This window comes from Rhineura floridana, chromosome 11 (genome assembly GCF_030035675.1).
Source record: "Rhineura floridana isolate rRhiFlo1 chromosome 11, rRhiFlo1.hap2, whole genome shotgun sequence".
Lineage (NCBI taxonomy): Eukaryota > Metazoa > Chordata > Lepidosauria > Squamata > Rhineuridae > Rhineura > Rhineura floridana.
Window position 1 is genome coordinate 60,272,457 of NC_084490.1, and position 16,351 is coordinate 60,288,807.

A 16,351-nucleotide genomic window follows, 5' to 3' on the forward strand; every position below is an offset into this window, starting at 1 on the left:
GCTTTGTTGGGAGGCCTTCTGCTAATATGTCGGCAGAGTGGGGAAACGTGTTGTTCCCACTTCTCCCCACCCCACCCCCCTTGAGCCAGTAATTACTTTGTCTAGAACACAATATTTTCAGCCTGTCTGAGATATTTGAATCTCGGCACTTGTTATTAAAAACATTTCTTGCCTGTTGGTTGAGTATAACAGGGCATACCAGACCACCAGGGTATATTTTTATAAGTCATACCCGGTAAGGGTAGACAGATGGGTCTATTTCCAGTCCATGCCAGTTTTTGCATGTGTTCGTTTCCTATGTCCATCTTGTTTCCACATTTATTTACTATTTTTAAACCCACGCAAAATATTTATTTAGATACACGTATTTTACATGGAGATATTTTATCTCAATGTATTTTCTAAATAAAGTTCTAAACTAATCCCTAAATTAGGCATTTTTAAACTCAGTTTGGTACTATATAAAGCTCAGAACTGTATCACAAAATTTGGAAAAGTGCAAAATCTGAATAATTACATTGTGATCAATGTAGTGTTTTATTTATTTATTATTAAATTTATATCCTGCCCTTCTTCCCAGTAGGGTTCCGGGAGATGTGAATTAGGTCAGTTCACCAAACAAACTGACCAAACAAAGAGCCCAAACAAAATTCACCTCCACCCTATTATCAGGCTAAAGACCTCCCTCCACTTGCAATATCAATGCCTCCTATCCCAGAACTCCCTCATTGTGGTCTCTAAATAAGCAAGACTACCTAGTGCTATCCATTAGGATGAACTGGGAGAAACATAAAATGTATTAATTGGCTCTCATACCCTAAAAGGGCTTTTGTTAGCTCTCTTCTCAGATATCTGATATGCAAGATGTAGGATCGAGTGTAGTTGGGGGAAATTTGATTAAGCATCATTTCTTATTTAAAATACAGTGGCCTTGCTCACTATGGTTTTATGCAAACCAGCTCCTCACCCAGCTACCACCTGCAGCACAAAGAAGACAGAATCTGACTTGTGTCACACAAAGCTTGGCTTATTTCTAGCTTATCATTCATGGCTTGTTTTAAAGAAACAAATCATGAGCCAGGCTGTCACAACTTAACAAGCCAAGCTCTTGTTTGGGTCGTGGGCAGCTCCTGTGCAAAGGGAGCTCATTCTCATTGAACCACAGTTTGAAACCAAACTGGTTTAACGTGATGTGTGAACATGGCCAATTTATCAATTTCTGACACGTTCAATTTATCAATTTCTGACACGTATGTTGATTCTATATTGATTGAATTATAATTTAGATACTTAAATATGGTTTCTGGAATAATTTTTGTTTGATTTTTTTTTAAGCATTAGCTGGATCTGGGCGTTAAATCTAGTACCTTCTATAGGTGGGTGGTGGCATTAGACCCTGTATTGGCCCTTGTTGATAGTATCCTTTTAGGGTAGGGGTGGCTAACCTTTTCTGGCTGCATTGATCAATAGTCAACCTCCATGGTCAAAGTGTAAAAGTGAGTGTGGTCAAATCTGGGAAATGCAAGTGATTGGAACTTCTGTGATGGAATTAGGGACCTTCAAAACACAGGATGTGGCAATGTGTGTGCAACAGATGAGTTGTTCCAAGACTTCACAAAGAAAAATAGTAGGCTGAGTCATACTGTAGCAATGAGGCCATAAAGGACCAAATAATAACTATCAGAAGATGATCTGCAATGTGAAGTTTAGAAGGTGTTCTTCTAAATCTACTGTTAAAGAGAGGATTGAAAACCAGGAGATGTTTTCAAATGGGTGAAATTGTTTAATTCCAGCCTATGTGAAATGGTTTTGATTTTGTTAACTGCAAAAATGTTCTCATATTTTTCTAAGAAAAATGTATTTTACTGTTTTACCAGTTCCAATAATGACTTCCGTATTTCTTTTTTTAAAAAATTAAGTCTGCACTTAATTTTGATGTGTATAGTTGCTCACATCTTCTGCCCACAATAAAATCTGGGCCAATCAGGAAGCCATGGCATCTCATAGAGGACACCCTCCCCTTTCCTGGGGTGTATGATTTGTCCTAGCCCAGAGCAGATTTTGGAGTGGGTACACCCAGTTACTTATTTTTTTCTGCATGCTTTTTGTACATTTTGGTTTTGTGTAGATGCACTTATGCATGCCCTGCGCCTCGCAGAAGCTCTGGGCCAGGGAGGAGGACACTGGTATGCTATAGAGGACATCCTCCCCTTTCCTGGGGTGTATGATTCGTCCTGGCCCAGAGCAGATTTTGCAGTGGGCACCCCCAATTACTTATTGTCTTCTCCCTCTTTTTGTCCATTTTGGTTGTGGGTAGATGCCATTATTCGTTCCCTGCGCCCAGCAGATGTTTTGGGCCAGGCAGGACGCATTGGTATGTTATAAAGGACACCCTCGCCTTTCCTGGGGTGTATGATTTGCCCTGGCCCAGAGCAGATATTGGGGCGGGCACCCCCAGTTACTTATTTTTCCTGTATGTTTTTGTCTGCTTTGGTTTTGCATAGATGCCCTCATCCGTGCCCTACACCCAGCAGAAGCTCTGGGCCAGGTGGGGTGCAGTGGCGTCTCATAGAGGACACCCTTCCCTTTCCTGGGCTGTTTTATTTGTCCTGGTTCAGAGCAGAATTTGGGGTGGGTACCCCCAGTTACTCATTTTTTTTCTGCCTCTTTTTGTCTATTTTGGTTTTACATAGATGCCCTCGTGCGTGCCCGGTGCCCAGTAGAAGCTCTGGGCCTGATGGGAAGCACTCGCATCTCGTAGAGGACACCCTTCCCTTTCCTGGGGTATAGGATTTGTCCTGGCCCAGAAGAGATTTTGGGGTGACACCTCCAGGTACTTACTCTGTTTAGTAGTCTGAATATTTTTTCATTCAGAGTACTTCTGTGCTTGTTCTTGTTGATAGTTGTAAGATATAATGCAGTCAGGAGAAGGTTTGTTCCTTTATGTGCCTTATACTGGGCTTCTGCGCAGTGCTCTGTGTTAGGAGGCATGAGGGAGGAAGTGGAGAGAAAGAGAAAAAAATTGCTTCAAGAATGGACGGTGGTGGAGAAGAAAGGAGTGGAGGGAGAAAGCCTGAGGGCAGGATGGAGGAGGCAGCAGCAGAATGGAGGTGAGGAGCTCTGTGTGTGTGAGGGTTACCAGACTTTTCCGGCTTTCAGGGGTGATCTCCAGACTCACTCCAGATGTCACTCACCCTCCCCCCGCCACCTGCCTGCTAGCACACTGGCCATACCCCCACTCATTCCCTCACTTGTCCTAACACCCCCACCCCCACTCTCTTGCCCGTGCTCACTCAGCCACCCCCTCTTGCACACACCTTCATAAGAACATAAGAAGAGCCTGCTGGATCAGGCCAGTGGCCCATCTAGTCCAGCATCCTGTTCTCACAGTGGCCAACCAGGTGCCTGGGGGAAGCCCGCAAGCAGGACCCGAGTGCAAGAACACTCTCCCCTCCTGAGGCTTCCGGCAACTGGTTTTCAGAAGCATGCTGCCTCTGACTAGGGTGGCAGACCACAGCCATCATGGCTAGTAGCCATTGATAGCCCTGTCCTCCATGAATTTGTCTAATCTTCTTTTAAAGCCATCCAAGCTGGTGGCCATTACTGCATCTTGTGGGAGCAAATTCCATAGTTTAACTATGCGCTGAGTAAAGAAGTACTTCCTTTTGTCTGTCCTGAATCTTCCCACATTCAGCTTCTTTGAATGTCCACGAGTTCTAGTATTATGAGAGAGGGAGAAGCACTTCTCTCTATCCACTTTCTCAATGCCATGCATAATTTTATACACTTCTATCATGTCTCCTCTGACCCGCCTTTTCTCTAAACTAAAAAGCCCCAAATGCTGCAACCTTTCCTCGTAAGGGAGTCGCTCCATCCCCTTGATCATTCTGGTTGCCCTCTTCTGAACCTTTTCCAACTCTAGAATATCCTTTTTGAGATGAGGCGACCAGAACTGTACACAGTATTCCAAATGCGGCCGCACCATAGATTTATACAACGGCATTATGATATCGGCTGTTTTATTTTCAATACCTTTCCTAATTATCGCTAGCATGGAATTTGCCTTTTTCACAGCTGCCGCACACTGGGTCGCCATTTTCATCGTGCTGTCCACTACAACCCCGAGGTCTCTCTCCTGGTCGGTCACTGCCAGTTCAGACCCCATGAGCGTATATGTGAAATTCAGATTTTTTGCTCAAATATGCATAATTTTACACTTGTTTATATTGAATTGCATTTGCCATTTTTCCGCCCATTCACTCAGTTTGGAGAGGTCTTTTTAGAGCTCTTCGCAATCCCTTTTTGTTTTAACAACCCTGAACAATTTAGTGTCGTCAGCAAACTTGGCCACTTCACTGCTCACTCCTAATTCTAGGTCATTAATGAACTTGTCCTAACACCCCCACCCCCACTCTCTTGCCCGTGCTCGCTCAGCCACCCCCTCTTGCACACTCCTTCACTCGTTCTAACACCCCACCCCCACTTTCTTGCCTGCGCTCGCTCAGCCACCCCCTCGCACACTCCCTCACTCATCCTAACATCCCTACACCCACTCTCTTGCCTGCACTTGCACACTCCCTCACTTGTCCTGATACCCCACCCCTGCTCTCTTGTCCCCACTCTCTTACCCCCCTCGCTCACTCCCTCACTCGCTCTACCACCCCCACTCCTCCCTGCTTGCTCACTTTATATATATATTTTTAATATATGTGATCTTTAGTGGTTGTGTTGCAAGAGTGCTTAGAGGGCTGCTGTTGCAAACTCAGGGAAGTAATTATCATATCTATCTCACCACTTTTAGTGTGTTGCATAGATCATCAAATGTATGTCAGTATTTATTTGGCTGCCATAGAGATGGGGGTGGTGAAAACGGAATGAGACAAACAGAAATGGAGTGTCTCTTTGCAGCCAATAGATATGCCCGCGATTGGGAGAGAGAAGCAAATGAAATTAAATACCGGGGATGAATGGAGGCTTCCCAGTAGTATACTCAAGAGATCACATTAAATTCTTTTGAATGAAGTGTTGTAGAATGCTTCTTTTCCTCTCTGTCATAGGAAAGTAACCCAGAATCACCAAACCATGCAAAAAGATGCATTGAATTGGTGTAGGAAAACAAACCTTTTCCCAGTTTCTGGACATCCTGATTGTATAATGGATACCTAAACTGTGTCAATGACTATTGAAAATGGACTGCCTTCAAGTCGATTCCGACTTATGTTGACCCTATGAATAGGGTTTTCATGAGGTGGTTTTACCATTGCATTCCTCTGAGGCTGAGAGGCACTGACTGGCTCAAGGTCACCCAGTGAGCTTCACGGCTGTGTGGGGATTCAAATCCTGGTCTCCCAGGTGGTATTAAACCTTCTCCTGCTGTTGTCCTCCAGCAACTAGTATTCATTGGATTACTATTTGTTCAGTGAAGTTCAGGCAAAGTGGTGACACAACCTTCTCTGTGTGTGTAAATATTCTTTTTGTGTTGGTAACTGTGGAAGCGATTTTGTCATTGTCAGAGTTACTTTAGCTGAGCTCCCTTTATGGTACTAATTTGAAGGGTCAGATCTCTTTCAGAGACTGTAATTACAAAGAGCTTTGTTTGATCTTGCATCAGAAGCCAAGCTGACCACTTAACAAAGTGAGAGAACTGTAGCCAGAGCTGGTCAGTTTTAGATATAGTTAGCTTGATCTTGTACGCAAGAGCTGGCTTCTTTTGTTTTAATTTCCACTTTCTTCTCTAATAATTTCTTTCCCTTCTCGGAAAGTGTTGACGCTTCTGTGTTGGTTTTCTGCACATTTTTGTTTAACTTAAAAAAGAACATTTTTTGTTTTGTTCTACAAGGATATAATGATGCTGTATAAGCTGTCTTGCTCCCTTTAAGAAGGAAAGATTTTGTGTGGGTGTAGAATAACTGGACATTTATCAGTCTTGCTGTAGAGGAATGAAAGGTAGCATCATACCCCAAACCATAATTTGTCCTTGGCAGCAAACTCTTGAATTACAGAAATTCTATTTATTTATTTATTATTTGATTTATATCCCGCCCTTCCTCCCAGCAGGAGCCCAAATGGCAGAGACAGGGTGTTTTCTCTCTCTGTTTTTATATCATGGTGGCATAAAACCTCCCTGGCAAAACATTCTTGGATTGTAGGCCTTGAAATGACTTTTTCTGTATTTTTTAATGACTTCATATAACATGAGAAACAATAACTCCTGAAAGACTGCATGTGCATTTCCTTTTGTCCTCCCTTATATCCATCCCTCTTCAGAGACCTGTGGTGAATGCTTTAATAATTATGTTAAATGGACAAAAATAACAGACGATGTACTAATTTCAAGTTTTTGGAAACACAGTTCAGTTTAAATAGGATTACTTTTATCTAACATTAATTTAAAGTGTTTTCTGATCTGAAATATTTAACATGAAATTATTAAATTTTGTTCATATAGCTTATTAGTTTACCATTAGATAAGCATAAGGTTACTTCACATAGCTAGGCTATAACTAAATAGTAACTGTCATAGGCAGAGCGTGAACAGATGTACTCATCAATGAATTCAAGGTTTAAGCTGGCAACATGGGCCTGTAGGTAGCAAAGCAGACCCAGATCTTCAAGGGATGCTGCCTTATAATAAGTCAGGCTATTAGTCAGCTAATTAGTCACATTGACTATCAGTGTATCTCCAGGATCTTAGGCAGGGGTCTTTCTCAATCCTACCTGGAGATGCTGGGTATTGAACCTAGGACCTTTCATATGCAAATGTGCTTGACCACTGAGCTATAGCCCAGACAGTGCTCTTGTTAGAGAGCTTCAGAAGTCATTGCTCAAGATTTAACAGACAAAGCAGTTCCTAAGTACAAAGAACATATTCTGTCTGTGTCACATTTGAATTGTATCCAGAGCTTGGCAAAGTTACTTTTTTTTGAACTACAGCTCCCATCAGCCCCAGCCAGCATGGCCACTGGGTTTGGCTGATGGGAGTTGTAGTTCAAAAAAGTAACTTTTCCAAGCCCTGAGTTAGGTACATATAGTTCAACCAGAGCTTGGAAAAGTTACTTTTTTGAACTACAACTCCCATCAGCCCAATCCAGTGACCATGCTGGCTGGGGCTGATGGGAGTTGTAGTTCAAAAAAGTAACTTTTCCAAGCTCTGAGTTCAACCACCTTTATCTGGGCTGGTAATGGTTGTGGTAATCAACATATGCTGCACCTCAAGAGCAGCAGCCTGTTGGAGAAGCCAACATTCCTTCTTTTACTGGTAAGTCTGGTTAATTCACATTCTGCTGCCCCTCCCCAATCTCTTAGCTAGGAGCAAATTCATCCACAGCCAATGATCCACATGAGGTTCCCTCACTCTCATCACAACCTCAAGGAACAAATCAAAGGAGTGATGCTCTCCTTTGCTGTTTCCCTGGGCTGGGGCTGACCTGCTGGCTACTGCCAAATAGGCTTGCCCCTTGGAAACCAGCTATAGCTGTGGCAACAGGCTGCTGTTCTTGAGGTGCAGCAGAAAAAGGTTAGGGAGGTTACGGTTTGTGTCTACCTCCCAGCCAGCAATACTCCTATTGATGTTTATGTTGTGGATGACATTGTTAGGTCCTGCAATAGTGTTGCTAGTTAAAACAGCACTGAGGTCAGAACTCGCATCTGGGTGTGCCACAGGATCTGGTCCCTCCATTTGTATCTCTGTTATGTGGCCTGTTGTTGCTGGCAAGTAGCTGTTTAAGGTTACAGGGCTGTTTCTAAGCAAGGACAGGTGTAGCACCCAAGGCCTGCGGGAGGGGTGTATTGTTGTCCAGAATAGGCTGTAAATCATTGATGATACGTAGAAGTGGTTTTATGGTCATGCTGACTTCTAGCTGCCTGTAGTAAGAGGGGAACATTTTACTGTGAAGTGCTGAAGGGATCACATTCACTACTCTTCTAATTGCACCAGCTGCAGCTTCCAGACCAACCTCAAGGGCAGCCCAACATAGAGCGCATTACAGTAATCCAGCCTAGAGATTACCAGTGCATGGACAACAGTGGTCAGGCTATTCTGGTCCAGAAATGGCCACAGCTGTCTTACCAGCTGAAGCTGGTAAAAGGCACTCCTAGCCACTGAGGTCACCTGGGCCTCTAGTGACAGAGATGGGTCCAGGAGCACCCCCAGACTACGAACTGTCTCTTTCAGAGGGAGTATAACCCTATCCAAACCAGGCAACTGACCAATTATCTGAACTCGGAAACCACCAACCCACAGCACCTCCGTCTTGCTAGGATTCAGACTCAGTTTATTGGCCTTCATCCAGCCCACCACCAAGTCTAGGCACTGGTCCAGGGCTTGCACGGCCTCTCCCGATCCAGATGTTACAGAGAAATAGAACTGGATATCATCAGCGTACTGCTGACACCTCACCCCAAATCTCCTGATGACTGCTTCCAAGGGCTTCATATAGATGTTAAACAGCATGGGGGACAAGATAGCACCACAGCACAACTGCCAGGGGGCCGAAAGACAATCACCCAATGCTATTCTCTGAAAATGACCTTGGAGATAGGATCGGAACCAGTGTGAAACAGTGCCTCCAAAACTCATCTCACCAAGTTGGCTGAGAAGGATACCATGGTCAATGGTATCAAAAGCCACTGAGAGATCAAGTAAGAGTAACAGGGTCGCACTCCCCCTGTCCTCCCGATAAAGGTCATCCATCAGGGCAACCAAGGCTGATTCAGTCCCACAAACAGGCCTGAACTTAGACTGGAATGGGTCAAGATAATCTGTTTCATCCAAGAGTACTTGCAATTGCTGCGCCACAACCCTCTCAATCACCTTCCCTAAGAAGGGGGTATTGGTGACCAGTTGGTAATTGTCGCAGACCAATGGGTCCAGGGTGAGCTTTTTCAGGAGCGGTTGGATCACCGCCTCTTTCAGGGTGGGTGGAACCCTTCTGCAATGATGCATTGACTACACCCTGGATCCACTCGGTCAAACCCCCTCGGCAAGCTTTAATAAGCCAAGAAGGGCAAGGGTCAAGAGGACACATTGCTGCCCACATCATAGCAAGCATCTTTTCTACGCCATCAGGCTGCATCAACTGAAACTGTTCCCAAGAAGTTGCAGCAGACGTTGCACTGGACACCTCATTGCAGATTACAGTAGATGTGGATGGGGTGTCAAGACTGCTACGGAGGCAAGCAACTTTACGCTCAAAGTGCCTTGCAAACAATTCATGGCCTCCGAAGGGTCTAAAACCCAATTTTCTGGAGTTGATGTCAACAGACCCATGACAATATGGAAAAGCTCATAAGAACATAAGAACATAAGAAGAGCCTGCTGGATCAGGCCAGTGGCCCATCTAGTCCAGCATCCTGTTCTCACAGTAGCCAACCAGGTGCCTGGGGGAAGCCCGCAAGCAGGACCCGAGTGCAAGAACACTCTCCCCTCCTGAGGCTTCCGGCAACTGGTTTTCAGAAGCATGCTGCCTCTGACTAGGGTGGCAGAGCACAGCCATCATGGGTAGTAGCCATTGATAGCCCTGTCCTCCATGAATTTGTCTAATCTTCTTTTAAAGCCATCCAAGCTGGTGGCCATTACTGCATCTTGTGGGAGCAAATTCCATAGTTTAACTATGCGCTGAGTAAAGAAGTACTTCCTTTTGTCTGTCCTGAATCTTCCAACATTCAGCTTCTTTGAATGTCCACGAGTTCTAGTATTATGAGAGAGGGAGAAGAACTTTTCTCTATCCACTTTCTCAATGCCATACATAATTTTATACACTTCTATCATGTCTCCTCTGACCCGCCTTTTCTCTAAACTAAAAAGCCCCAAATGCTGCAACCTTTCCTCGTAAGGGAGTCGCTCCATCCCCTTGATCATTCTGGTTGCCCTCTTCTGAACCTTTTCCAACTCTATAATATCCTTTTTGAGATGAGGCGACTAGAACTGTACACAGTATTCCAAATGCGGCCGCACCATAGATTTATACAACGGCATTATGATATCTGCTGTTTTATTTTCAATACCTTTCCTAATTATTGCTAGCATGGAATTTGCCTTTTTCACAGCTGCCGCACACTGGGTCGACATTTTCCACTGGTTGGCTACTTGAGGATCCAATAGAGGCAGAGAAGTGGGCCTTCTTCGCCACCCTCACCACCACACAGTAACTTCCTTAAAGGTAAAACAGTCTCCAAGGGGCAAGGAAACACAGCTCTTACCACACACTTTGAAAACTACGGTATGTGATTATGTGATATTGTTTCCAGGGGCTGCATAGCAGGGGAAGATGGCTACCCCTTGTATGATGATGTGGTGTAACCATTAAAAAAAAAAAGAATTGCACACTTGAAGATGTGTACATTGAATAACTAGAAGGATAATAAGTTGCCTGTCCATCCACACAACCTTTTGCCTTTTTCTAAATTGTTTTCTTCTCTTCAGTTGTCCTATTTTAGATATTAACTCCTTTTAACCTAACTGGGAGCCAAGAGGGATAGCCAATGTGCTATAGAGGGATGATGGTTTCCCTGTTGTATGCAATTAAATATTCTGTTAAATCCCATTATATCATCAATTACAATACTCTTAAGACCAATCAATGTCATTTTAGGATAAATATTGTACCAACTAGGGATGGGGGAGAAATTGGATTCAGTTTACATTTAAAGCCAAATCAATCAAATTTGCATGTTCCAAAACAATATAAGAACCAAAACATAGCCCTCCTTTGAAATTCACACTTTTCTGAATTTTGCAGTGCAGTTGTCCAACAAAGCAATGTTTACAAAAATGCATATATTAGGGGAAAGTGTGCATGAAACTGAACATATCAGTGAAAATAATGCACTGTGTAAGGAGAAATTGCTTGCAAAAATGTATATATGAGTCACACCTGCATACAAAAATGTGGGTATTAGGATAAATTCGCACTAAAATGCTGAAGATTTTTTCTGAGTATTTTTTTAAAAAATCACAAATTTCTGCAGAAATCTGGAGAACTGAATTTAAGATTAGAAAAATGCAAAACTGAGAGAACTGAAAGTGACAGATTCTTCCATTCCGTAGTACCAACAGAACTTCATTGTAACTAATTCACTACAATTAATTGTGGTGCCTAGTAAATGGAAAATTACGGAGGACCCAAGAATAACAAACTGGATATGGAATATTTTAACTATGGGGAAATGAATGCATTTGGTACAGATGCAATTAGGTAAAGGGAAGTAGCCTCCTTAGGTGAACGATGCTGGAGTGAGGGGCAAGCAACCATGATGAGGTGTTGGAGAACAGAGCGTTGTGTGACATGTCATCTGCCCTGTAATTCCTAAGCTAGCCAGTTGCCCTCAGGTGTTGGGGAGGACCCTGTGGAGTTAAGCTTCAGCTACCAGCTTTGAAATGTCATCACAAAGAGTATTTTGCATGCAGAACATCCCAGGTTCAATCCCTGGCATTTCCAGGTAGGGCTGGGAAAGCCTCTCTGTCGAAACCCCTGAAGAGCCGCTGCCAGTCAGTGTAGGCAATGTAGAGTTAGACAGACCAAAACTCTGACTCAGTATAAGGAAGCTGCCTAATATATGGAATAATACATCTTGTCCTTCACCTCCGTCAGCCAAATATCTTGGGCCAGCCCTGATTTGCTGAGAGGGGAGAAGAGTGATAAATAAGATTAAGAATGTATTTTGTGAATGCTTGGAATCACAGCATTTCATTGTGTTCGATTTTTAGAAATGTAATTTGCTGCAAAGGAAACTACAGGATGTGCAATAAATAGAGGAATAGGATCAATCGATTAGGCACAACTATATACTGTGTATTTCCAGGTCAATGTGTGTTATAATATACAATATTAATTTTTCTGTTTAGCCAATTACTTTTTAGAAATAGAATACAGAATAAATAGATAGTCAATGATTCATGGTAAAAACTGTCACTGTTCAATTTTCTAAAATTGTGAAATTGTATTACAGAAATTTAATGGTTGCAGATTCCAGTTCCTGAAAGCAAGGACAAAATAAATACATATAGAGGATGAATTTTTTTAAAATTTACATCAGTCATTTAACAGTTTCATTATGAAATGATTGACCACATTGCTGTAAAGTATTTACTATTGTTACTTACGATCAATCAATCAATCGCCTTTATTGCATAGTCAACAGACCATAGCAGGCACTCACAGCAAGATACAAATACACAGACAAATACATTTTACAATTGTTGTACACTTTCAAAATCTCTTACAGTGCACTGGCTTACAGTACTTACAATACAAAGTAACTATAAGCTGTAAACCGTCAGGTGATTTCAGGTGGCATATAATCAGGCCTTCGGACCCAGCATGTCCTTTCTGATCATCATTGCTTGGTTTAAATATTTGGCCACACTCAAGGTAACTGATTCATCGGAGCCCTGAATAAGAATAATTAAAAGTGCACTGGCCGATCGCCCAGGATAATTTAAAATAATTGGGTTTAAAATATCTTTCCTGAGACAGTCATAAAATTTGCATTTAAAAAGGACGTGCGTGATCATCTCCACCTCTTGCACGTCACAAGGACAAAATCGAAGATTCCTTAAGATCTTTTCATACCTGCCCTCCAACAATCTCAAAGGAAGGGCATCACAACGAGCCAAGGTAAAGGCCCGCCTATACTTAGGAATAGAGAGCCAATACAGATATCGCATCCCATCCAAGCAGGGCAAAATGGGCAATCCCAATGCCCTGGGAGAGCACGGCCCCGCGGCAGCTGCCACCAATTCTTGATTATCTATATCAATTAGGCATCTTTTAACCAACGCCTTGGCCGTTTGGAGGTCCATCTGTAACAATTCTTGGGGTAAAAGACCAATCGACTCAATTTTCAGCCTAACCAGTTTAGGCCACGTTGCATTAACAGGGTTATTTAAAATCTGTCGAGCATAAGACTTTGGAGAAAGCTTAAAAAAACAGCGTAACCAGTAGTAAATTGTATGAAGGCATGCTACGCATTTCAAGGAATTTAAACCCACTTCCAGCATAAGAACGGCCCCTGAAACACATTTAGGGACTAGGGTTGCCAGGTCTCCGGTTTTCTGCCAGAGTCTCCAGCAAAAGTGGGCCGTCTCCGGCTTCCAGCCATATTTGGTGTGAAGAGGCTGATCTCCGGCTTTTGGACGTCCCCCTCAGGCATGCATGCATGATTGACACGCATGGCTGCTGGGTGGGAGGAGCGGCTGCGATGGGCGTTTCTGGCTGCGGTTTGCATCGCGGCCGATAGAGCAGTTTGGAATCTCGTTTGGAAGCAGAAGGCTGCGGGTGGCAGGAGCTGGAGCAGGTTGGACTGCGGCTGATTGCAGAGAGAGAGAGAGGGGGGGGGCCTGAGAGAGAGAGAGGCCTGAGAGAGAGAGAGGCCTGAGAGAGAGGGGGGGGGGAGAGAGAGAGAGAGAGAGAGGCCTGAGAGAAGAGAGGCCAGAGAGAGAGAGAGCCCTGAGAGAGAGAGAGAGAGAGAGGCCTGAGAGATGGGGCTCAGCAGTCTCTGGCCATCACCACACCTTGGGGGAGGAAATTCCATCACACACACACACACACACACTCTCACACCCTGGGCCCCCCCTCTTCCTTTTCTGATTGTGGAAAGCTGGTGGTTCCATGTCTGCCACTGCTCCTTGGATTGTTGAAAACCAAATGTTTAAATAAGCCAAATGTATAGCAGGATGAGGTTGCCATGTGATTTTTTCCAGCTGGGTTTGTGTGTGTATGGAACTTCAGCAGGTGAACAGGCCCGTCCCCTCATCTCTGTGACAATGAAAGTTCTACGTCTTGAATTTCTGGCTGCCACCCAAAGAAAGCTGGCAGCCCCGGGAACAGGTGGGTGCAGAGTGGGTCTTAAAATAAAGAAAGAATCTTGCAGATGGAAGGCAGGGAAAACCAGGCCAGGTTCCCCAGGAACAATGTCTGTTTCCTAATCCCTGTCCCTGATAAATCACAGTTTCCATTTTAAGCATCACTTGTGTTGGAATTGTGGAAATGCAACTCTATTTGGGTGTTTCCATGTCTGGAGGGAGACAGAGAGGAGACCTCCAGGTTGCTAGGCTGTGCCTTTCCTTTGGTCATATGCTCATCTTCCTTCCTGAAAACTGATACCTCTTAAGAATGCTGACTACACCTTCCAACTCTCTCCTTCCTGCTTCTTCGCTGTCTCTTGAAGAGAAGAGATGTCTTTGCTTTGTCTCTCTCACCTGCAGCATGAGGGCAAAGGCCATGTCAGGTCCATGAACCTCCAATGCAGGTAGTTTACTAGAACTAGAATCCCTTTGCTATCTATTGTGTATTTCCTTCAATGAAGCAAGCTGTTCCTTATTTTACTAAGTCTGAATCCTCAGTTATTGCTGCAGCGTAAAAGTCTGCTACTTCACAGGGAAAGTCTCTCTCACTCACTCACTCACTCACTCACTCACTCACTCACTCTCTCTCTCTCTCTCTCTCTCTCTCTCTCTCTCTCTCTCTCTCTCTCTCTCTCACTCACACACACACACACACACACACACACACACACACACACACATCAGCGCTGGGTCTGCTCTTGATCCCAAACCTAACTCTGCTAACAAGTTTCTAGTCTTTTTTCAGCATTGAGTTGCCTCCACTCAAGACTCTGGAAGTTAAACCTCTCAGTGTGCGTGCAAAGCCCCCCGCAGCAGAGTAGGAAGCCTCTTTTTGTCTGTCAAGAGCCATTGACCACCAGCAGCCAAATCAACCTGAGGCCCCAGCTGGCTTTGTCTGTGGGTCAGTGGCCTGAGGAGATGCCTTGGGTCAGCTGCCAGCTTGCCCAATGTGCACTTTCAAAATTCTCCTCAAGCAGAGACTGCCCAGTGCTGAACACCCTCCCGCCTGAGAAGAGCCTGTGGAGCAGGTGATATTGGGGGACCTGCAGGCCAGAGCCCATCCCCCCCTTTTAAATCAAGGGAAGATGGCCGTAACTCAGTGGTAGAGAACATGGACAGTCGCTGCCAGTCGCTGTAGACAGTGCTGATGCTGAACCAGATGGACCAATGGCCTAACTCAGTATAAAGCAGCTCCCTGTTTAAATCACCCTTCATTCAGAACCATAAGGACTAGAATCTTACTTTATTTTTAGGGAAACTGTTGCACATGCAGAAGGGCCCAGGTTCAGTCCTCAGTGGCATCTCCAGGTAGGGCTGAGAGACACCCCTGCCTGAAGCCCTGAGAGCCGCTGCCAGTGCAGACAGCACTGGGCTAGAGAGCACCCATGGGTCTGCATCCAACATTCCTGGGTAAATGAAGCGGATCCTCGCATCTGGTCCAATCCTGCCTCAGGCCAGGGCTCGGAGTCTTAGTTTGCCTTGGCCACCCTGCTTCATCCGCCCGTGCTGGGAGCTGCACAGCAGGAGTTGGGCCCATCTGTTCTCCTGGTACCTTTCAGTAGTTTTCAGGTTCCCTTAAGGACATAAGAACATCTAATTCCTCACCCCAACCGTAATAGGAAGCCTGCAAGCAGGACCCTTCAGGGAGGAAGGGCGGGATATCAGTTTAATAGATAAATAAAATAAATAAGCGCAACTGGCCTTCAGAGGCATATTGCCTCCAAATGTTAATGCAGCTTCAAATAGCATTTGCCTTTTTTGCAGCCACATCACACTGCTGGCTCATATTCAGTTTGTGATCAACAACAATCCCAAGATCCTTCTTGCATGTAGTATTGCTGAGCCAAGTATCCCCCATCTTAATAACTGCATTTGGTTTCTTTTTCCTAGGTGTAGAACTTTACACTTATCCCTGTTAAATTTCATTCTGCTGTTTTTAGCCCAATGCTCCAGCCTATTAAGATCCCTTTGAATTTTGTTTCTGTCTTCCAGGGAATTAGGTATTCCTCCAAATTTTGCATCATCTACAAGTTTGATAAGCATTCCCTGCCCCTCCTCATCCAAGTCATTAATAAAAATGTTGAAGAGCACTGGGTCCAAGACAAAGCCCTATAGTAGCCCGCTAGTTACCCCCCCCCAGGTTGAGAAGAAACCATTGATTAGCACTCTGAATATGATTGTGTAGCCAACTGTGGATCCACCCAATAGCTGTTCCATCCAGTCCACATTCAGCTAGCTTGCTAATCAGAATATCATGTGGCATTTTGTCAAAAGCTTTGCTAAAGTTGAAATATATTGTGTCCACAGCATTCCCACAGTCTATCAGGGAGGTTTGTTGTTGTTGTTATGTGCCTTCAAGTCGATTATAATTTATAGCGACCCTATGAATGAGTGACCTCCAAGAGCATCTGTCATGAACCACCCTGTTCACATCTTGTAAGTTCAGGTGTGTGGCTTCCTGTATGGAATCAATCCATCTCTTGTTTGGCCTTCCTCTTTTTCTAT

General features: G+C 44.2%; 1 protein-coding gene across 1 annotated transcript in view; it reads left to right on the forward strand.

Moving 5' to 3' along the window:
• Positions 1 to 10,126: 10,126 nt before the first annotated feature.
• LOC133366146 (T-cell surface glycoprotein CD8 alpha chain-like) overlaps positions 10,127 to 16,351 on the forward strand; it is a gene marked incomplete at its 5' end in the record, with an annotated part of 30,651 nt that continues 24,426 nt past the window's right edge. Inside the window, one exon of the mRNA XM_061588915.1 lies at positions 10,127 to 10,220. Coding sequence (XP_061444899.1) covers positions 10,127 to 10,220 — 94 coding nt within the window. The remainder of the gene's footprint in view (positions 10,221 to 16,351) is intronic.